Source organism: Cricetulus griseus, chromosome 2 (genome assembly GCF_003668045.3).
Source record: "Cricetulus griseus strain 17A/GY chromosome 2, alternate assembly CriGri-PICRH-1.0, whole genome shotgun sequence".
Lineage (NCBI taxonomy): Eukaryota > Metazoa > Chordata > Mammalia > Rodentia > Cricetidae > Cricetulus > Cricetulus griseus.
Window position 1 is genome coordinate 293,524,914 of NC_048595.1, and position 22,303 is coordinate 293,547,216.

The window sequence follows — 22,303 nt, forward strand, 5'->3', positions numbered from 1 at the left end:
CTGAGTGAATCATAGTGAGATTGGAGCAACTTGTTCCTCTGCAGTGAGGATACTGCTTGGGTGGCTTCCATCAGCAGGTCTTCCTTGCCAAGATTTCTAAGGTAGGAAGAATCCAAACGCATAGAGCTAGGTGTGGTTTTCTAAAGGCAACCAGCACCATCCCCAGCTACTCACCAATAAAGATTGGAGCTGGCATGTGAGGTATTCTGGTGGATGGGATTCATGGTGGGGATGCAATGGGCTAATGGTGTTGTATGGGATGGAATGGGGAGGAAACCCTCATCAGAGGAACCAAGGAGACAATGTCCTGAGCACACTGAGGCTTTGAGCTGATTATTAAGAATGAGATGTCTTAATAATTTATTAAGACAAGAAGGACACCTAAGTAGGATCAGCACCATTAATGATGAACCACAAACCCAGCCCCACCAATTTAGAGTGCAGAGAGCCAAAAGCCTGGGAGCTTGTGGTCTTAGAAGAGCTTCCTATGTATCCAAGTGGTTGTGTAGCAATATGGTGTGAGACAGAAAACTCACACAAGACATTGCCTGGGTCCCAGAGAAATGGGTCACACAGGCATAGTCCTTTTTATTTTTTTTAGAGAACTTGCCACTTTCCTGAACTCTTGTCCTGGAATTGCTTGGGTCTTTTCACTTGAGTGACAGCCTGGAGGAGAAGAGAAGAGTTTAGTGACTTGAAAATGTAGTAACAACTCTCCCCTCACTCTGTTCTTCCAGGCTTGATGCCCTAGGGAAATGGTAAAACAGTCTCCTTCAGTCGTCTTCTCCCAAGCCTTTCAAATGGCAGGAGGCTCTCTGAAAGCTAGTCCATTAGTGGTTGCTGGTTGCCTGTGCCTATGTTTTGATTCTTTTCATAGGCCTGAGGTGAAACATTAAGAAGGTATGATATGTGCATAAGGAAAGACAGCGGAGGATTGATGGGGAACGGGTCCCCATCACCCTGAATGAGCCTGTGGCAACACAAGGAGGAGATGCAAGTTATTCTGGAACAGTTACTACATTCTAGGAATCTCTGCAACCTCGTGTTTCAGAGGCCATGTGACCCTGGATCATTACTAATGGCTAAAGTCCCAAGCACCTCAGCCAAGCCCATTTCCCAACTCCCCACATCCTAGGTGGTGGAATCTTCCTTGGGCACAGAAAAGGTACTAACTGGGCTTGGCTCACAGCAGCCTCTTGCCTGCTCACAAGGTTGCCCCCCTTCCCTTCCTCACTCCAGTCCCCTCAGCAAGGAGTTTGAAGTCATCTGAGGGCTTCTATCCACTCCCACCACATCCATGCTGGGGTGTTTGTCCAGGGAGGCTACATCTGGTCTCTCATTCCTATCACTGTGGGCTTAGGAGCAGTGAGGAGAACAGAGGGGTCTTGATCCTTGTTCAATTACAGGGTCCATACACTGGCCTCCTCCAGTTCAGTCTGGTCATGGTTTCCTAGACCAACCACTTTCAGGTTTTCACTAAGTTGGTGTAAGTGCCAAGCCTCTATCTTTTTGTGTCTTTATGTGTCTCTCTTTCTCAGTATGAACAGATTCATCAATTTTGCAAGGCTTTAGAGTGACCAAGGCTGGCATGGTAGTTAGGAGAAACTGTGTGTTGAAGTGGGTTCAAACATCAAGTGTAACGCTTTGTGCCATGAGCTGGGTGCTACGATCTGACCTCTGCTAGCATCACAATACCACCATGCCCCAGATCTGTTAGTCCTTGGAAGTTCTTGTTCAAGAATGCTCAAGGAAACTCTAAGCTTAAAGAAAACAGCACCCTGCCAGTTCCTTACTGAAAAGTCATTATAGAGAGACAGACATTTTGGCTGTCTGTCCAGTTCAATTGGTAGCAATGATACAATTTAAACTAGACTCAGCAAGAGTCAACAAGCCCAAAATGCAAACTACATCACACTCATGAGGTCTCTGAAATAAGCAACTCAAGGCTTGGGTGTTTACCCAGATGGCTGGCCCCAATCTCACAGTGTTTTATTGGCCTGGGGCTAACACCTTTGTCGTGTCTAGCCAGCATGGGTACAGACCCAGATTAGGATTTCACAACCTCTTCTCTCCATAAACTGCTCTTTGCCTTCATTGCCTCTGTGTGAGGTTTCCTTGCGGTAGCCAGGCATGCCATGTAGGTCACTGGGAGAAAGTGTAAATTCATTGTGATGATCTGTAGAGGATGCTTGCCCTGCAATCAAGGGAGTCATCATGAACATGGATAAATCCATGCTGGAGGAAAATCGTAAGCATAAGCAAAATTACTGAAATCAGTAGTTTTTAAATAAAAGAAGCCTGTTTTTTTTTTTTTAATGAGAATGTTTCATAGGGAGTGCAGAACATATTTGTTTTGAAAGATTTTTTAAAAGTGACTTTTTTAAGGCATTGACTATGAGTTGTTTGGAGAAGTGACTATGGGGTCAAGGACTTCTGAACTCACTCAACTCTGCATTTACTTGGAGAACATCCTTCTAGCAGCGCAAGCTCTAAGTAAAGTGACTTTCCTGTTACATCAAGACCCACATACCTAATTCTGACACTCACCCTGGAGCACCAGTATTCCTGGAAGCCATCAGTCCCCAAGGCAGGCAGCTGATCAAGAGGAGAAGCATGAAGCATTACCCACTGATCTTATGTTTCCTGTCAGCCTGTGTCTGGATAGAGACTTAAAGTTGCAGAGGAACCCAAGGGCTCACTGTTCGTGAGCTATTGGACAGGCTAAGATTGTAGGAATGGGAACCCATATCTGCAGAGCTCAGAGGTTTCTGCCTACAACACCAGACTGCTGTGAGGCCATGTGGGGCTACTGCCCTTTTATCTCAAGCCAGGTCAGTCCTCTTGGATGCTTGCCAGACTGCATCTCCCTGGTGACACACTTTCAGCACCATGATGCAGCTTTATTTCATGTATGGTGAGGCATCACCTTCAAGAGCAATGGGTTGTTTTAACTTTCTCTTCTGGCCACTCCAGTTTCTCATCTGTTTGTCCTGGCCCTTGGAAACAAACGTATGTATACTGCAGTCCATGATGTGTCTCAGAAGCAACATTGCCCAGGCTATCAGGTTCTGTCAGGGAGCAGTCAGATCAAGGTACTTGGTGAGAAAGGCAACACATGGTGACACTTATGACCTACAGGCATCTCTGGCCCTTCCTGTGACTGTCTTTCTCACATCTGCACTAGTGGTCTGAACCTGAACTAGTATGTCCAGGGGACACCCCCTCACTCTCCCAACTCAGATTGCCTGTAAGTGCCTTCCAGCCCTCATTCCAGCCAATCCCACCAATTGTCCTTCCTTCTCCCCTCTTTGGAGATGACACAGTGTTCCTTTTCCATTGTTGATAGCCCTAAAACTATAACATCCATAGGTGCCAGAGTCTAAAGTAAATGGCCATCAAAGTTACCTCCAGCAAAATGAAATAAGGACTTCATACCAAGGCATCCACCCCAAGTAAGGATCTTGCTTGATTTTGATTGTGACAAACCCCTGCTTCTTCACATTACCATCTGAGTCTCCTCAATGGAATTCTCTGAGTGAATATGACCAGTGGCTACCTTCTCCACATTACCGTCTGAGTCTCTTGAGGCTAAGCCCCAGAGCTCATGGGTGCACCTCAGGGTTTTGCACAGGTCTACTACACTCCCTCAGGATGCCTTCTACCTTGTAGTTATCTTGGGTCAGCTGGCTATAAGGCTGGCACTTGGGAAACATGTCAGATGGGCCTGCTACATCTTTTCTGCCCTCTGTTTCCATTGATGATGGTGTCATCTCTAGTTGTCCATCAGGGACAGCTTCCACCCTCAGCCTCTGCCACCTCAAGCTTCTGTTTCCTTACAGGGGAATGCCTCAGGGGATACAGGACATTTTCTCAGAGACCTCCGCCCAGTGGTTATGGCTTTTCCTATAGATCGTAATCCATTCTTTTAATTGGGCACAGAAGAGATAGATACACAGTCTTTCTGCTCTCAAGTTCCACACACTCTATGAAAGGCTCACATCTGTTTTTTGCTACAATGTTTAATAAGTCGAAACAGACCTCCACAGATCCTTGCCACAGGCAGCGAGCATTTACTTGAATCATAGTAACAAAAACCCAGGTGTCCAAAAGGAAAACCATGAAACCAGAGTGTCTTTAACCACATCAGCATGCTAGTCTCTCTGTGTAGCCACCACAACTCAGGGTAGGCTTGATAGAGAAGAGTCCAGTGATCCCAAAGTGGGGCTGAATAAAAGGAAGCTGGTGAAGAAGAGGTACCATGCATGGGAAGTGCTCTGTGGAAAATTGAGCTTTAGATGGAAGAATTAGTGATTTATTCCTGGGCCCAGTGATCCTACATAGTCAGGTCTGGGGCTCAAGGGTGTGAACTCCCTTTCCCTTTTTACTTGATATGTGTTGAGCTGATGTTCTGGATCTGATCTTCCTCTAAGGAGGCAACCACACATCTTCCAAAGATTGCTTCTAACCAGATGTGGGGTTCCAGGAGACCTGTCTTGGTGGTTAGATCACTAGCCTTGGTTAGATCTCCCTATGTGGATCCCAGTCGGGAGAACTTGGTGTTTCCTGATGTTTCCAAGAGTCACATGTAACAAAGGGATTACCCATACATGTTTGTGTTGTGGCTTCAGAGACCAACAAGCAGCTAAAGCCTGAGATCTCCATTTCATGTCACAATTCAACAAATGCTGAATACCATGGTTAATAGTTGCTGTGAGTTAAGGTCCTCACCTATGAATTACCAAGTGCCCGAGTCTGCAGAGTGCCAGTGACATTTATACAAAGTGTCTGCATCAAATCATCTCATTCATACGAAGCAGTCTAACATACTAACTTCTGAATGCCAAATCTTTTTTTTTTTCCATTGCACTGAAAAATCTGTTATACTTTATGGATTCCACTAACAGAGGGAAAAAATGTGCATTTTTTTTTTCCAGGTTGTCCTGGTGCCAAAAAGCACGAGTTTCTGACAAGTGTCCTGGATGCACTCTCCACAGACATGGTTCATGCCGTCTCCGACCCCTCTTCCTCTTCTGGCAGGTATGCTGTGTCCTGCTGCAGAGCAATATGCTGGCCAGAAGCCCAGGAATTTGAAGGGATCTGGAAAGCTGAGTCCTCCTGGCCAGTGGCCAAGTGAGACCAGGCAGTTCACTAGGATGTAGTTAGAAGAAAGGAGCCCCTCTAGACCAGAAGACACTTGGGAACAGCCCCCACTTTTCAGGGCCCCCTGGGGTCCAGGGAGGGCTAAGAATGGGAACGCACTTGCTTTGCGTGGATATATAGGTTGAAATTGAGTTATCTATGGAGTTTTTTTTTTTTTTTTTTTTTGTGTGTGTGTGTGTGTGTGTGTGTATGTGTGTGTGTGTGTGTGTGTGTGTGTGTGTGTGTGTGTGTTTGTTTTCGAGACAGGGTTTCTCTGTGTAGCTTTGGAGCCTATTCTAGCACTCTCTCTGGAGACCAGGCTGGCCTTGAACTCACAGAGATCTGCCTGCCTCTGCCTCCCGAGTGCTGGGATTAAAGGCATGTGCCACCAATGCCTGGCAATCTATGGAGTTTTAAATATTTTGGAATTCTGAAACAAAAAAAAAGTTTGTTTTGTTTTCAAGACACGGTTTCTCTGTGTAGCCATGGCTGTCTTGGAACTCACTCTGTAGACCAGACTGGCCTCAGACTCAGAGATCTGCCTGCCTTTGCCTCCCAAGTGCTGTGACTTATTTACTGTTGAAACCTACATGGCACATGAGGCTTATCTTCTTATCAAAGTTCAAGTGTACAACTCATGGCCATTGATCCTACCGATATGGTTCTGCCCTAGAGATACTCTCCTTGTGCACACTGTAGACACATCAAGGCTTGAGTTTTGTATCGTGTTAGAATCCGCAGTGCCTGTCACAGTACAGGGTGATGGAGTTCTCCAGGTCAACAGCTGTAGTGGCATCTTGCCTTGCCAGTGAACTTGTAGTAGTGGCCACACCCTTTGGGCGTGGTTTCAGGTGCAGATCTGACCCATTAAGGGAGAGGGGGAACTGGCTTGCACTCTCTTGGGTTGTGGGGAGCCTTTGTGTGTTTATTTGGGGCAAAGCAGCTGTGGGAACAGGCAGGACCGAAACCTCCATCTTCAAACAGCTGTGGCACGTCAACACATAAATTCACCCCATGTGTTCACATTATCTCATTGTATTTTTAAAAGCCATTTTTATTTTAAGGTTTTTATCTTCCTGTAAATACTGGTTTCTATCCCACCCTCCAGCAAGCTCCTGGCTGTCTAATGCATGAAGTCTCCTTAGCAAAAGGCCCTTCACATTGCCATTCTTTTGCTAAAGAAGGTGAAGGGAAGAAGACAATACCAAGGTGAAATGTCATAATTAGATGATAAGCTAAGGCAAAATAAGTTACCTAAATTTCAACTTTATATTTCATACCATGAGGTGACTGACATGCCCTCCGAGTGCCTGACCCAGGATAGTGCCAGGGAGCTCAGTCCCTGCGGGCTGTCAGTATCTGCTTGCCATGTTTGCACTCTCAGGGAGGAATGATCATCTAAATCTGTGGACAGTGGGGTCCACAGAGCTCCTCAGGTGACAGGTGAGCATTGTCACCACACAGCTTCAAGGTCTGACTCACAGCCTGACTTACCTGTATCTTAGAATGTCCAGCTTTAAAAAAAAAACTACAAAGGAAACTGTCTAGTTACAACTTAAATTTTTTTTTATGTCACCTTCCATTAACTTTTCTTATTTAAGTATATCTTACATGAGAAATGATTTCATTAGGTGCCCTTGGTGGATGCTGGTTTCTGAGCCCACCTATTGGCCTAAGGGAACCCAGGTCTCAGGACAGCGACCTTTGTGTTGCAAGACCTCAACCAATTGAATAACCACAGTGCACAAACTTGCTGTGGTGTCCCTGGTTCTGAACGCACTGGCTGAGCCATTGAAGATTACTCCCCTGTCTTGTATTTGAGAGTGACTGTATCAAGTACTGACCTGGGGACATAGGGAAAGGGAGCCAGAGCCAGGGGTACAACAGCTTCAGACTTCTTTCTGCCTGACATGGTCATCTCCCCTGTAGGTTATCAGAGCCAGACCCCAGCCACACCCTGGAGGAGAGGGTTGTGCATTGGTACTTCAAGCTCCTTGATAAGAACGCTAGCGGGGACATTGGCAAGAAGGAGATCAAGCCCTTTAAGAGGTTCCTTCGGAAGAAATCCAAGCCCAAAAAGTGTGTGAAGAAGTTTGTGGAATACTGTGATGTGAACAACGACAAGTCCATTACTGTGCAGGAGCTGATGGGTTGCTTGGGTGTCACCAGAGAGGAGGGTAAAGCCAACACCAGGAAGCGCCACAGTAAGTCTTACTTCACTACTCTGACTTTGATCATGTTGGGGGCTCATGTCTATGGGATTGCTTCCTGGATTTAATAGGTTGCCTTACCGTTTGTCATATAGGAGAAACATGGTATGCCATTGGTTGTTGTCCCCCATATAGAAGTGACAACAGGTAGTCAGCAGTCTGTCACCTGGTCAAGAGAGCAGCAAGTCCCAGGAAAGTGAATGAGTATAGCTCTGAAGCCAAACCAGCTACTCTTCTAATCACAGTGGCTAACTGTTAAACATGCCTCAGCTCCTGGTTTCAGAACCATTGTCAATAACTGACCATCACAGTCCACAGACTCCACTGGAACATTCAGGCCAAGTTAGGGGCAGTAAAATAATAACCTCTAGGAGATCACTTCTCCCCGTGGATTTAGCTGGCTTCGAAGTTGGATATGTGTCTCTGTGGGGCCTGGCTTAAGTCACCAAATGTTACAGGAGTGGAGGGAATCCCAGGCGGGATGGAGCTTATGGTCCTGACATTTAATTCTGTGATTTGGTGGCTAGCTTCACCTCTGAGTAGTGTGGCTTTGGCCAGAAGAGCATTACAGTAATTGGCTGAAGGGAATTTGGATAGCCATCTTTAAAACCAAGAGCCATCTTCCCAGAAATTAGCAAAAATCACCTCTCAATGATAGAAATCTAGCCTGGACCCTGATTTAGTTACATAATGTACCCATGGCATGTAGTGGGGGCACACACACACACACACACACACACACACACACACACACACACACACACACAGAGAGAGAGAGAGAGAGAGAGAGAGAGAGAGAGAGAGAGAGAGAGAGAGAGAGAGAGGTGGTGTTTTGCCTTTCAGGAAGCTACATGGTGCAGATCACAGTTGGAATGTCTCCTAAAGGACAACTGGGGTCAGCACATTTCTTGGAATGAGGGAGACATCTGCATGGGACAGAGGACTTCTGGGAATCATGAACTCACAGCAGGCTTTGGAGGCAGAGCTAGTGCAGGTGCTGGCCTGCAAGAAGGGACCATAGATGGGACATTGGGAGACCCCAGAGCAGCTCTAGATGGGGGGCTACCTGGTCCTGGGAAGAAATGGTCAAGACTACAGTTAAGGGGAAGTAGAGTCACCTATTCAAACTCCCATGAGTCCCTATGGTTGGAGGTAGCATCTGGACTGAGGAGACAGGGTCATCTGGTATTCTGGCCTATGTGTACTTGTGGGCCACCAGGGAACACATCATCTAATACTATCTTGCGACTAACAGTGAAAAGGGAGAGAGAAGGGAGATGAGGCTAGCTCACTGGGGATAGACAGCAACTGTCCATGGCCAGGAGAGAATAAAGGAGCTCATGGGGGTGAGAGAGGACCCTGACAAAGTAGGAAGGAAGGTTTGGGGACCACATAGACCCTGTCCAAGGAGGGACTGTGGCCAGGTGAGAGGCAGAACTCTGAGCAGAGACCAGAGTAAGGCAGGGGGCACCTGAGGTAGAGGGTCTGTACCACAAGAGTGGGTGCCTCACTGGGAAAAGGAACAGAATCCCCACTCCCAGTCTCCAAGCCAAGAACAAACAGCACCTGTTCCTCAGCTGTGATTTCAGGTGAAGATTTTGGTAAAATGAGTCAAAGCTAATATTTTCTAATTTTAGTACTGAACTAAAATATTTAAATGAATAGAATGTGTGTGTGTGGGGGGGTATGCAGCTTAGGCTCCATGCCTTTCTTGGAAAGTTCTGGAAGACCACTCTTTGTGTCTGGTGAACCCATGTTTAGGATTTGGGGTAAAACAGGCTTTCTAATGCTGGAGTAGGACATTATGTCATTTGACAGTGTCTCTGTGGTGATTTAAAAACCCGTTCTTCCAAATCTAGGCTCAGGGTCCCTATGGGTACATTGCCATTTGACCAAGTCTGCCAACTGATGTTGTTGAGCCTGTCGTTAACAAAGCAGTATTTGACTAGCAATAATGTCTTTCCCCCTCCCAGCCCCCAGAGGAAATGCCGAAAGTTCGTCTAATAGACAGGTGAGTATGTCTGTGTTGCAGACTTTACCATATTACGGTTTATACAAGAAAATATCATGTAGGTTAAGGGGCAATACTACCCTCAGGGAAACCAGACAGCTCAGCTGAGGCGGCAACACCTGAGAGCATTTGGAGCAAAGAAACCTCTTTGCCAAATTCTGCCTTCAATCACTGACTTCTAAATCTTCAATTTAAAGATTCTGCTCTTTTTTTTTTTTTGATTATTTGACATTCTAATTAATTTGCTCATTTAAAGATGGGTTTCTGAGTCTGTGTGGAGGAAATGATTAGGTAAGCTGGTGTTTGCTGTTTTTTCCTTATATATTGAGATGGCTGGTACAGGAGACACTCTTGGGTGCCCCTCAAATAGACCACTCACCTGGAGACCTAAAGAGGCAGAAGCTGGGCTCCCAAAGAGATTTTCAGTTCCCTGCTGTGTTAATAAACATTTGTGTTTCAGCGGCCACATTTCTAGATGTGCAATTAAAGGGCACAGTTGTGGTCCCCACATCCCAGCCACAGCCTAAGTGGGGACACTTTCCAGGGTTCTTTCCCAAAGCCAGGCAAACTGTGTTCTCTATGACTCTGGTATGTTAGCTGTTTGCTTTGGCTGCACCTGTTTGATGCCGGGCTGAGGCTCACTGTGTGATGTGGGTTTTAAGCAGGGACCTCCGGCACACACCTTGGAGGGAACTGAAAGCCATTTCATTAGGAAAGACGTGTAATTCATTTTCCTTTGTTTAGTAAATGTTTATGGTTTTAACTTTTCCAGCCACACTGCAAATCACTTACACTCACAAAGGGGGCAGGTCTGATAGCAATTACCCAGCTGCCTCCAAAGGCTTCCCAGGGGCTGTTTGCTCTAGCTAATGGTGACTATTGGCACACATGTACCATGCAATCTTAAATACCCCCACTCAAAAAAAAACCCCAAACCTTCCACTTCAGCATTATTCCAGAAAAAGACAGAAAGAACAGTGCAGTTTCTCCATCTTTCTTATAGTAACCCAATGCCTGGAGTAAATCCCCACCATTATCACTGTATGGAATGGTGTGGGGTCAGTGAGCCAGGGATCAGAAAGTGACATATTTTTCTAGGCAGCTTCATACTTGATCATCAAGGATCAGAGCTGTGCACTCTGGGTGCTGCATATGAGTGCCAAGAACGACCCTCTTCCCCAATAGTTCTGGTCATCTTCAATAAAACTGCAATATATCCAAAGACTACCTTTATCTGTAACTAATTAAGACAAAACTTTCATGGGAGTTATTCACCTACTCATGGTGCTATTAGAAGGGAGGAAAGACAGCCTAAATATTAAAGTTTAGTACTTTAAGTATCAAATAAGAAAATCAACTTGCATTTGTGAAGATTGCTGTACTTGTCCAAAAAAAAAAAAAAAAAAGATGGGTGCTTTGCTTTTTTTTTCATCTAAATGACTTCCCTTGAAAGTCTGCGTGGTGAGAGACAGCAAAAGACCCCTTCTATAAACACAAATGCAAGCTGTGTTCCCTCTCAGGTAAAAGAGTAAATAGAAAGATGAAAGGGAAGTTCTTAAATGGTATATGACTGTCCATGGTGGTGGTGGCGGCGGCTAGGTTGTGGCTACCCTGTTCTAGTAGTTCATTTACAATATCTGAAGCCAATGCAGCTTTTAGCAGGTGATGTACTTTCCTGACAATTTCAAGGGAAGAAAACACTTCCTACACAACACGCCCACTCGACCTTAACTCTAAGCCACTCTGTCCTTTCCTGTCTGGTTTCCCTCAGAGCTAGTAGGTCTACTTCTGGAATCCAACTTGGTCTGCACAGAGGGAAGGAGGGAGACACAAGCGTCTTCATAAGGTTGTCTTTTTTTTTCCCTCCAGCCCAGGAGACAAGGATGAACGGCTGACTATCCAAGGCAGTTCCTAGACATGTGGGAATTTCCCTCAACAAAGAGCTATTAAAAAGGAAAAAAAAACATATAGTATTTGCACTTTGTACTTTAAATGTAAATTCACTTTGTAGAAATGAGATATTTAAACAGACTGTTTTGATCTGTGAAAATGGAAGGCTGGCTTCGGGAAATTAATCACATACAATGTATGTGTCCTTGTTTGACCTTAAAGATCTGTGCTGGTGGGGATGGGTTTTGAATGCATTTCAACTTCACTTCCTTGTGCCTTTGTGGAGGGCCTGGTTTATACCCTGGCCCTTTCCTCTGCCTGCAGTCTCTGTTGGCTTGCTCCCAGAGTTCTTGATGCAAGCCAGAAGACTATCATATCCTTAGAAGTTGTCAGGGCCATGCAGTTTACATGCATGGTCACCTGTCGATGGTTGCCGGTTCCATGATGTTTTGCTGTCTAGAGATGTCACTCAACACCATGGGTCACACAGGCACTAGCTTGAGCAAAGGCTTAGCCTCTAGTAGCCTCTAGTTGAGGCCATGCTGTCAGACTCTGTCAGACTCCAGTCTGAACTTCTGCTTGAGTTTTGCCTCTGCTTGAGCCAATCCTACTGTTAAATCTCCAGGGAGCTGAGTGGGCAGACAGCCAGAGTTCTCCTTCAGAGAGCAAACCTAACTCTGGCAGACTCTCTCCACCCCACTGGCTCAGTAACCAGTTCACCTGCCTCTCTTCTAAATGCCTGTTCGATCCTACTGTGAGCCCTCCCCAGGGTCCCCTGGAAGGGAACAATGTCATCTGCAGAGATCCTGGACCACACACCGAGGAAGACACAGCTAGACTACATCACCCCAAGAGTACTGAACAACAGGCAGCTAAGAATGTCACTGTCACTCTTTGGAGGACTCCAGGGTATGAGGGATTCATCCAAGGCCCTTATGGGATGAGTTAGGAACTGGATGTCCACGCTGTGGGAGACTGGCCTGACCTGTGTGTATGGCTGGCTGCCATCGTCAGACCCGGACTCTTGGTCAGTCTGTACTCACTGCTCTCAAGAAACAAATACAGATGGGGGAGAACTGGGGCAATCTTCTCACATCGAGTTCTATATGGAAAACTGTTCATGGCCCCCAGCCTCTCATTGTGGACCTGTGGATGTGCACACACACTCCAGAAGGCTTTTACTCAGTCGATCTATGTAGAGGTAAGAACTGACCAACTCATGCGCATGTCAACATTGTCTACAAAAAAAAAAGTATGATCCCAACTGTTTTGGATAGTCTTTTGTACTTCTGAACCCTGAATTTAATCATTTTTACTAGATTAAATATGCTATTAAAACTAAATCAGTCTTCTTTTCATCATTTCATGATTGCTTACTGTTTAAAACTATTTTTCAGATTATTTTATGTGTGTGAGTGTCTTGCCTGAGTGTATGTCTATGCACCTCTTACATCTCTGGTTCCCACAGAGATCAGAAGAGGGCATCATATCTCCTGGAACTACAGTTATGAACAGTTATGAGCTGCCATGGAGGAGCTGGACAGTAAACCTGGATCCTCTGCTTATAGTGCTCTTAACCACCGAGTCATCTCTACAGTTCTTCATAATTGCTTACTTTAAAAAGTGTCCACTAGTTGAAGCCAAAGGTGTGGTTGCTGGTCCAGCAGATTTGGATCTGACTTTGCCTATTGAGGTTGTGGATTTGGGACATGTTGCTCAACTTTTCTGAACGCCAGGTTTTCTCCTCTAGGACAGGAGTGTTGGCACATTCCCCAAGGCAGGTGGGACATGTGAGTTAATAGTTGCAGATGCTTCAGTCTGCCCTGTGTGATGCATTGGAAGTTCCTCTTCCTTCACTGCAATGATCCAGCCCCAGGACAGACTAATACCACCTGCTCCATACTTCTCCTGTGGCAGACATTCTGGAGATGACAGTAGCAACAAAACCGTGCCTTGTTTTATTAAAGCTAGTGCTGTTCCATGAGTTAAACAGGCAGAACCTTGAACATTACTGCCTTCTTCCATTACAGTGTCCAGAGCTCTGTATCATCTTGGTTGACTCTGCAATATTTCACTCAAGCCCTCAAAGTCCCTTGTCCACTGGTCAGCCTCTTCCCGTATCTCTACCTCCTCTCAGGTCCTTCCAACTCAAAGCAGAAAGACATCCCTCTGAAACACCCTCAGTCTAAGCATCGATGACATACACAAGGGATGGGAATGAGGAGGCTAAAAGGGCACAGAGAGGGGAAAGCGCTTAGGCCATACTCCCCAGAAGGCACAAGAGAACAGAATGTCCAGGAGGCTGAAAGATCATGGGTGAGGCAGGAGCTACACATGGTTCTAATTGCAGAACATTAATACTGAAAACCTAAACCAGCAGCTGGCTTCCCCCTCTGCCCACAGTGACTACATTTAAGGTTGGATGCCTCCCCTAGAACGCCCCACCACCCTCCGGTTTGAGAATGAGTTCCTGCTTCCTTGTTGTTCTATGAGGAGACTTTCAGAAACACACTGAGCATCTCATAAATCATCTACACAGATGTCACACCCACCTGAGCTGCTTACATTATCCAGGTGAAGTGTTTCGGCTCTTGCTGAAACTGACTTAGACATGAGTCATGTGATTGCAACTGCCAAGCCCAAAATCAAATTGTGCAAGCAACAAAGCGACTCCAGAAAGCCAGTAAAAACACATGAAGGCTAAAATCAGAGGAATGGATGATGCTGGTGATGGCGATGGTAATGTCATGATGGTGGTGAGGGTAGTCAGGATGCTGGCATTGATAGTAGTGATGGCGATGGTGATTGTGGTGGTGTTAATGATGGTGGCAGTGATGGTGATAGTTATGATGATGATGATGATGATGGTGATGATAGTGATGGGATTTATGATGCTGGTGATTGTAATGATGGTGTTGGTCGTGGTAATGATGATGATGATGATAGTGGTGGTAGTGGTAATGTTGATGGACAGTACCAGTCATGATGATGATGGTGGGGGTGGTGATGGTTATGGTGGTAATGCTGCTGCTAAATAACCATGGTGAGGGAGCGAGAAAGATGATTTTCTTCCCAGTATAATAGCCTACCCCACAGGCCAAAATTTGGATGCATTTTGAGTAACTAGATATCTAGACAGTTTTAGTATTTCTTCACTTTAGAAAGGTATTGGCCATCTTTTTCTTTCTACAGTACTATAGACAACTCCAAGGAAAACTCATCTCATAACCGGTCAGAGCCCCGCTGGACCTGACTCTGCTCATGATGGACACAGGGCTCTCACTTTGGATGAGTGTGCCTCAGGGCATCTTCTCTAGTGTCTGTGCTGAGACACACTGAGTTCAGCAGCTTAAGTGTCCATTTGTCTGTCTATGCGGCAAACTCCACCCTGTGGGTCAGTGCATTCCACAGGCCAGCAAGCCATGGCAGGGGTAGAATACAGGATAGGGCGACACTCCCTCCCGGGCTCCAGTCTGCACATAGCATATGAGCATAGCCTAGTAACAAAGCAGTTTTTCCTGAGGTAGTGGGTAAAAGGGGAATTGTGCTTGGGCACTGTGAGGAGAATGCAGCAGTGAGCTCCACACTGAACTACAGTGTGGTTCATGGCAGATGTTCTGCCTCCTCTGCTTTATCATAAAGCCCACAAATGATTTTTTTAAATGATGCCTTACCTTAGTGTCACTGCAAACCAAACAGAGGGGGTCTTTCCTAGGGGGAGCCTGGTGTCAAGGGCATTCCATGGTTGGTGTGATGAGTTTGCCTCTAGCTGTGATGTTTCTCCTAACAGGACACTAGAATCTAAGTCCCAGAAATCTATCAGGCTGCAAAATAAGCTCCTCCCTCTAAGGTCTAAGAATGAAGCAAGGGAACTTGACCAGGAATGGGTTTTGTTTCTTAGAAACAGAAGTTACAAAGGGAAATAACAGTAACTAGGGACTCAATTTTCTCAGTGAACCTGAAGTCAGGCAGACACCAGATGCCCGGGGTTGAGGCAGCCAGCTGGTCCGTGGTTCACTCAGACCCCAGGACCTGGTTCTGGTCTGTCCCTATGCTGCACCAAGGGTACCTGAGGCGGGAAGGAGGACAGGGAAGTGGCAGAAGCCTGAATATGCTACACTTTGCTTCATGCTTTTAATTTCCCAAGCTCTAGCTAGTAGAGCTCCATCAAATCTCTGCCCAGCAGTTACAACTTCAGCTTATATGATAATCCGTTGCTGCCTTGGCCAAGATGAGAGTCTGAGAGTCAGCGGAGGGGAGAGGCCTGCCTAGCAGACAGAGTGGCATCGCCCAAGGCGGCCTCTCATTCTCTGCGGAGCAACAACACCTCATGATTTTTTTATCTATCCTATGTATTTTATGTGATGTGAATGGATTCTTTCCTGCCTCTTGCCTCTGGATGCATGAGTGCTTAGTAATGATGATAAGTGGGCTGGGTAATTCAGTTCATGTGTGTCATATGGCAGAGGGGTTTTACACAGCCCCATTGAGTCTTTAACTTCCGAACAAATGTTTTACCTTCAAGTTAAACTTCAAATCATACACAGAAAATAAAATAATAGAAATAATAAGTTGGGTTTTTGTTACAAAATTAGAATTTTGATATTCCCTATGATCTGGCTTTATGCCGCCCTCCCTGGGGAAGATGGTTCCTCATAACAGAAAAAATAAATTCACAGTGTTTCTGAACATCTTGACAGTGAGCCTGGACAGAGCTCTGCATGCTTTAGTTCCAATTTACATATTCATCGTTATTTCATTATTGTAAGTTCTATCACTTAACATATGCCAAGCTATGTTTGTGCATAAGAAAATAATCTCCTTGGTGAACAATTTTATTAACCAAACTCTGTTATAATGAAATAAATACATTTCCTTGTTTTGTTTTGTTTTGAGGCAAGGATTCTGAACTCATGATTTTCCTGCCTCAGCCTCCCAACTGTTGGGATTATTGTTGAGTACCACCATGATGTCCTATAACAAGAAAGTTATTTCTAAAAGTAAAATGAAATAAATTCCCTGCAAGGGTGTGTATGGAGGGGAGGGGGTGTCAGATGATAGCTTGGTTTTTCCATTGTTTTCTCTAACACCAGAAAAACACAAGCCAGTCAGATGGTCTGGCCTTTTGAGACAACACACAGGTGTGCACAGGAACCAGTTTAGACACGCAGGCACGCACAGGAACGGGCCACAGTCGGCCCTGTTTTCTCTGGCACTGCATCTCAACAGCTCTTGTGATGGTTTTGGCTCTCTGAACATTCCACTGGAGGCATTGCCATCTGAAATAAAGAGAAGAGTCCAGGTGGACAGTGTCAATTCTGAGTTCTCCCCTGCCCTTCTCTCACTGGCTATCCATCACCTAACTTGGCTGTCACTCCATGTGAGCAGGGCAAGGTAAGACACTGAGCATCAAAAGAGAGGACTTGCATCCTGCCATCTTATGGGGACCTTGAGCAAACAGTCACCTCTTCATCTTCCTCCAGGTCAGGTTGATGTTTGAGACAGAGACAGAGGGTCATACCAGTCATGCTCTGGTGGGGGCGCTCTTTGCTTCTAATAGATAATCAATCCCTCCCTGTGTCCTCTCATGGTAAAGACAGACAGACAGACAGACAGACAGACAGACAGACAGACAGAACATAGTCTTGCTCTCTGGTGTTGTTTTGTATAGGCCACTAATCTCTCTACAGGAACCCCACTCTCATCACCTCCTGAGAACCCTATCACCTGCAAATAACTTCTCTCCACACAGTGTCACACTCAGGGTCAGGGTGTTAAGCTATGGATTTGGGAGATACAGTCTAGTTCATTGCAGTTAAACTCATAGAAGTTAGAAATCATGTCATAAACTTCAGAGGGCTAGGTAGGGACATGGAATAAAATATTGTAGACGCAGGCCAATGATGACAGACCAATAGTTTCTACATATGGCAATGAGGGTAGTCAACAAAGCAGGTGGAAGCACTGGAGGGCATATCAGATTTTTTTTTTTGCCACAATAAAACACCACAACCATAAGAAACTTATGGAATAAAGAGTTTACTTAGCTTAGAGTTTCAGAGGGAGAGTCCACAATAGCATGGAGTCAAGGAAGCAATAAGCCAGGCCAAGAAACTGAGAGATCACATCTTCAACCACACCCAAGAAACATAGAGAAGGAATTAGACCTGGATGAGGCTATAAACCCCCAAAGCTCATCACGAGGGACCTACTTCCTTTAGCTAAGCTCCATCATCTAAGCCTCCTCTATCAGCAATACTAACCAGGGTTCAAATACCTGAGCCTACAGGGCACATTTCTCACTGAGGAGAGCAAGCTGTGTGAGTATAAAGGATTGAATGTGTGGCTGGAGCTCCTGGAATCACTCACCAGGAGCAATCCCACATACACCATTGGGAAGCTAATGCCCTTCTCTTCTTATCTATTTGGCTCTTGGTTGTGTAAAACTGTTTGTACAGAAGGCTCCACAACATACACGTTATACATTACACACACAAGGTAAGAGAAATTGAAGGATGAACCAACATGAACTTCAAATGAACAGCAGATCTTAATAGCACATGGACATTGAGCCTCAACAGTGGTGAGCTCCCCATCTTAAGTTTTTTTGTATCAAGGCTCTAAGAAAAACCCAATTCCATAATATATTTTTTTAATTTCAGATCCTCTAACAATAGACCCTTTGAAGCTCTGGCTGGTAGTGGAATAAATTGGTTTTGGATATTTATTTAGCTGACACATTGCTGGTGAGAAAGTTACAAAGTACTTTTGATTTTTGGTGTTCATGTGACTGCCAAGAGTTTTGTCTGCCGTAGCTAAAAAGAAAACTACTCCTTGAATCAAAGCGGAAGTGTCCGTGTGAATCAGTTTTACTGATGGTTGGCACTGGCGCCACTTTCTGCAGATCCATGCTGAGCTGAGGAGTGCAGTGTGACTTCCCCTTGGGCCCTGGACCTTGGTGACACTGTGAACAAGATGTTCCTCTGCACCACTCGTGGTCACACTGAGTCCTTGGACTTCAGTCCTTGCCTGCCTTCGAGGCTAATGGAGAACTTGAGAGGCTGGTGTGGAGTCCTGAGGCCTGCCATCTGGAGTGAAGGGGGTTCCTGTAGACGAAGCCAATATGATGAGGGTGGCACAGAAGCCCCCACTGACAGTTACTATTCGGATGTGTACCTGGCCATGTGTGCTTAGCCATGTGCCCATGGCCATTGCCCCAGACAGTCTCTATCTCCCTCACCACCGACTTCTCAGTGAGGAGAGTCCCCACACTTGGGAACCTCTTTACCTCTATACCAAGGAAATATGGTCCCTTCTCATAAGGAAGAAGTAGATCTTATGATCCCAAGTGGCCCAAGGCTATGCAAGGCAGGGCTGCCCCATGGCAACAGGAAGTCGACTGAGATACTGGGTGGTATTCTGAGTATAGGAAACCTTAAAGCCTGCACCCACAGTGACACACTTCCTCCAACAAGGCCATATCCCTCCAACAAAACCACACATCCTAATAGCATCATTCCTTATGAGCTTATGGTAGCCAATGACATTCAAACTACCTCAGAATATTCTAAGAAGGCATGTAAGGTCAACAAGCCCAGCTGTCATTCCCATCACCTTTTAGCAGATGGACAGGATGCTGCTGTCTCGGTTTAAGGGAGTTGTGGGTTCCACACACAGTGTGCTGATAATTTGAGCCTCAACACACACACACATGCAGAGGCTCAGGTCATTACTGCCAAACTGAGCACAAAAGGAATCTCACACTAGCCCAATTTCAGGAACAGAGGATGCATTTCAGAGCTAGTTCATTTGAGGGAACAGAGGAGCAATTGGGAGACCCCCAAGAATAGTTTGTGGATAGGAAATTAAAGTCTACAAAAACTGAATGATTAGACTCAGGACCCATGGGAACCAGTGAGGGCCACCCCAATGCAGACCTCAGCTTGGCTGGTGGTGGGTTAGGCTTTGTGAACTGTGCCATGCTGCTGCTCTGGCACCATATGTTATTCAGAAGTCATTGAGATGCCCAAGGGCCATCAAGAGACAATCTTGAAACTTGCTAGCTACTTGACAGTGAAAGTCAGTGAACAATGAATATGCCCTTTCTCAGCATTGACCATGACTTTGAAGGCAAGTGTCTTTTCATTATTCCTCATTGACACTGAAATGTCAAGTTTGTTATGGAAAGGTAAGTACAAATCGAATCTTCCCAATGGTAGGGCATTTGCATTAGTGCTGTGGCTCAGAGCCAAGATGCTTCAAGTCTCAGTACTAGGATCCAGGTGGCACTGTTAATCTACCCATCTGTGAACCATGGAAGGCAACATCATGCCAAAGTGTGTTAAAAGGGTTAAAATCCCCTCAGCTCCACAGAGGCTGCTGTTGCTGTCCTCAAAGGCCATATGCCCACTTGGTCCTGGGGGCTTGGCTTGTCCTCTGACTTCAGTGACAAAGGCAGCCATAAAGGACCTGCCGTCTTTGCCTTCTTGTCAAGTGCATGTCTCCATAGGGTCCTCACAGAATGAATGTCGAGATGAGTGGGAGGCCAGTGGGTAGAATCAGCAGACACACATGGGACCGCTGGGATCCAGGAGGCTCTTAGGTCACCAAGGCCTGGCACTGGATGGACTTTTCCCTAAGGTAAGAGGAACAAACAGCTTCCTCTTCAGTTCCCAGCTCTCCCTTCTGGTTGTATAGAGGAAAGTGGCAGAGACTGTCTTGAAGAACCAAGCTCTCAACTTGTTCTTATGCCCGGTTGGATCCTAGAGTGGTCAGAACCTGGGGCTGAGCAAGCTTCACTGGTTCTGAACATTTTTTGTTTCTAACTTCAGTAATTGCTGAGACAATAAACTTGGAAAAGAGGTAGGCTGTGTCCAAGAACAACATGTTCCGACAGTGACGATTTGACAAACAGTGCATGGAATGGGCTCAGAGTGCTTTGATCCAAGTTCAGAACTGTGATAAATGGAGGTGGTAGCTAGCTTCAGCTTCACCTCCATCTGGTGAATGCAGAGGCCATACCTCACCACACGTAGAGCCTGTGCTAGGGCTGAACTTGGGGTGGGGCTCCCTCCACATTTACGGAGACTGGTGTCTATTTTGTGTCTGATTGTGTTCTGAAGTTTCAAAACGGTCTTGTTGTGAACACCACATGACCCTTCCCACAGCCATCTCAGATAGTGCAGCTGAAGAACACGCCTGAGCAACCAGCATCCTGTGGCCAAGTAACACCCCTGCTGGGCAGAACTGGGCAGGGGAATGCAAGAGCTTTGAGGGCTGGCTGGAGGGGGTGAAGTATCCAGAAGGGGACAAAAAGTACAGGAGATCAATAGTCATTAATGGGGGAAGTCCTTCTGTATATATGTTTCTCTTGTTGGTTGATGAATAGAACAGTGATTGGCCAGTAGAGGGAAAATAGGTGGGACTAGGAGGCGAGGAGGCTGCTGGGGAGAGAGAGGCTTCAAAGAGATGCCATGTAGCTGCCAAAGGAGTAACAGGTCTGGGTATTCTCCAGTAAGCCAAGACCACGTGCAAATATATAGATTAATAGCTAATAATTAAGAGAGAGCTAGCAAGTAAGAAGGCCTATCCATTGGCCAACAGATTTATAATTAATATAGCATCTGTGTGTTTATTTGGGGCGAATTGGCTGTGGGACCAGGCTGGAAAGAAACTCCAGCAACAAGTTATGGACACCTACTGTGTGCAAGACACTTCATACCCAAGGTCAGGTGAAAAACCTTATTGCCCCACCATGCCGGTATTTTCATTCCATCCTTTTATTGAGAAAACGGAGGAAAAAGAAATCGAGGCTGTTGTGACCAAATTCTGAACCCCCCGAATCACCAAGAGACCCATTCTGATGCAAAAGCCAAGAGTCTTTAATAGTTTAACGCACTAACCCCTTCATCCATTCATCACAGTGGATGACTGGAGAAAGATCCCAAGAGACCGTGAGGTGGGGAACTCATAGGGCAGAGTACGGGGAGTGTCTAGGGATATGCAACAGTCTCAGGATTGGTGTGCTTCCAGGCTTGGACAAGCTGTCCTGTGTTGATTGGTCAACTGGTTGTTATGGTCCATAGGCCCTCCCAGGGAGGTTGCTATGCTCTGCACCTCACTGTTGTGTGCTTGTACCATAAAGCACACCCAGAGCCGTACAGACCCTCCAGCTAACTTCTGATTGGTTCCTTGCCACGAGGAGGGTATCTGATCTCCTAGTGACTAGGGCAGTAAGATCAGGCAAGCACATGTTGAGTCTTTTCTGCAGCCTGTCATGGCTGCTGAAGCAGGGGGCTGTTCCCTTCAGAGGCATTATCAATTACTAAGATTGGCTCTCAGTAACCTGCAGTCCTGACCCCAAGCCTCCTGCCTCCTCCTGCTCATCTGTGCTTGGACCTGCCTTCGTCTCACTGACTCTCAGGCAATGCCTGGAATCACCCAGAATGTAGGTGGATGGTCTCACAAGAATCATGTCCAGCTGTCCAAAAAGGGAGTTACTGTTACATCACCAGTGTCTTCCCAGGTCTATCTGGAGAGACCAGAGCTGTGGGAGGGGCCAGGAGAGGACACTGGTAAGTGATTGTGGTGGTGTGGGGGTGAGGCTGGACCCCACTGGCCATTCATTCCACTCCACTTTTCTCAGACATGGTTCTGCTGGGTGATTTCCTACCCTGTTTTCTCCTCCATTTATCACATTTACACACTTTGGTTCAAAGAGCTCTTCATCCATCCCTTGCACCATTTGTCAATTTGTCTCCGCCAGAACACTACATCCTTGAAGACAGACAACCTCTTTTCCATGTTTATAGTCCCAGAAATTAGTGATGTTAGAAACAGGTCTACTCACTCCAGGTAAAGGCAGTAGGCTGCAGGGAGTGAGAGCCTGGCTTCTTGACCCGGGGTCTGCAGCTGGCCTTGTGCTCCAGGGTGGTTACAGGGAGAGTGACAGGGGAGGGGGACTCGGAAATTAGACTTCCTGCTGGGCTCTCCTCCATGTGGAAGGTCCCATTCCCTTTCCTTGAAAGCCCTTTGGGGAAGTCACATCATGCCC

At 46.1% G+C, this 22,303-nt stretch overlaps 1 protein-coding gene across 2 annotated transcripts in view; it reads left to right on the plus strand.

Moving 5' to 3' along the window:
* Nucleotides 1-11,247, plus strand: part of Smoc2 (SPARC related modular calcium binding 2) — a 126,172-nt gene extending 114,925 nt beyond the window's left edge. For both annotated transcript variants that reach the window (XM_027401161.2, XM_027401162.2), the window contains exons 10-13: nucleotides 4,935-5,037; nucleotides 7,069-7,343; nucleotides 9,323-9,360; nucleotides 11,230-11,247. In XM_027401161.2, the coding sequence (XP_027256962.1) occupies nucleotides 4,935-5,037; nucleotides 7,069-7,343; nucleotides 9,323-9,360; nucleotides 11,230-11,247 (434 nt within the window). The remainder of the gene's footprint in view (nucleotides 1-4,934; nucleotides 5,038-7,068; nucleotides 7,344-9,322; nucleotides 9,361-11,229) is intronic.
* Nucleotides 11,248-22,303: the final 11,056 nt, after the last annotated feature.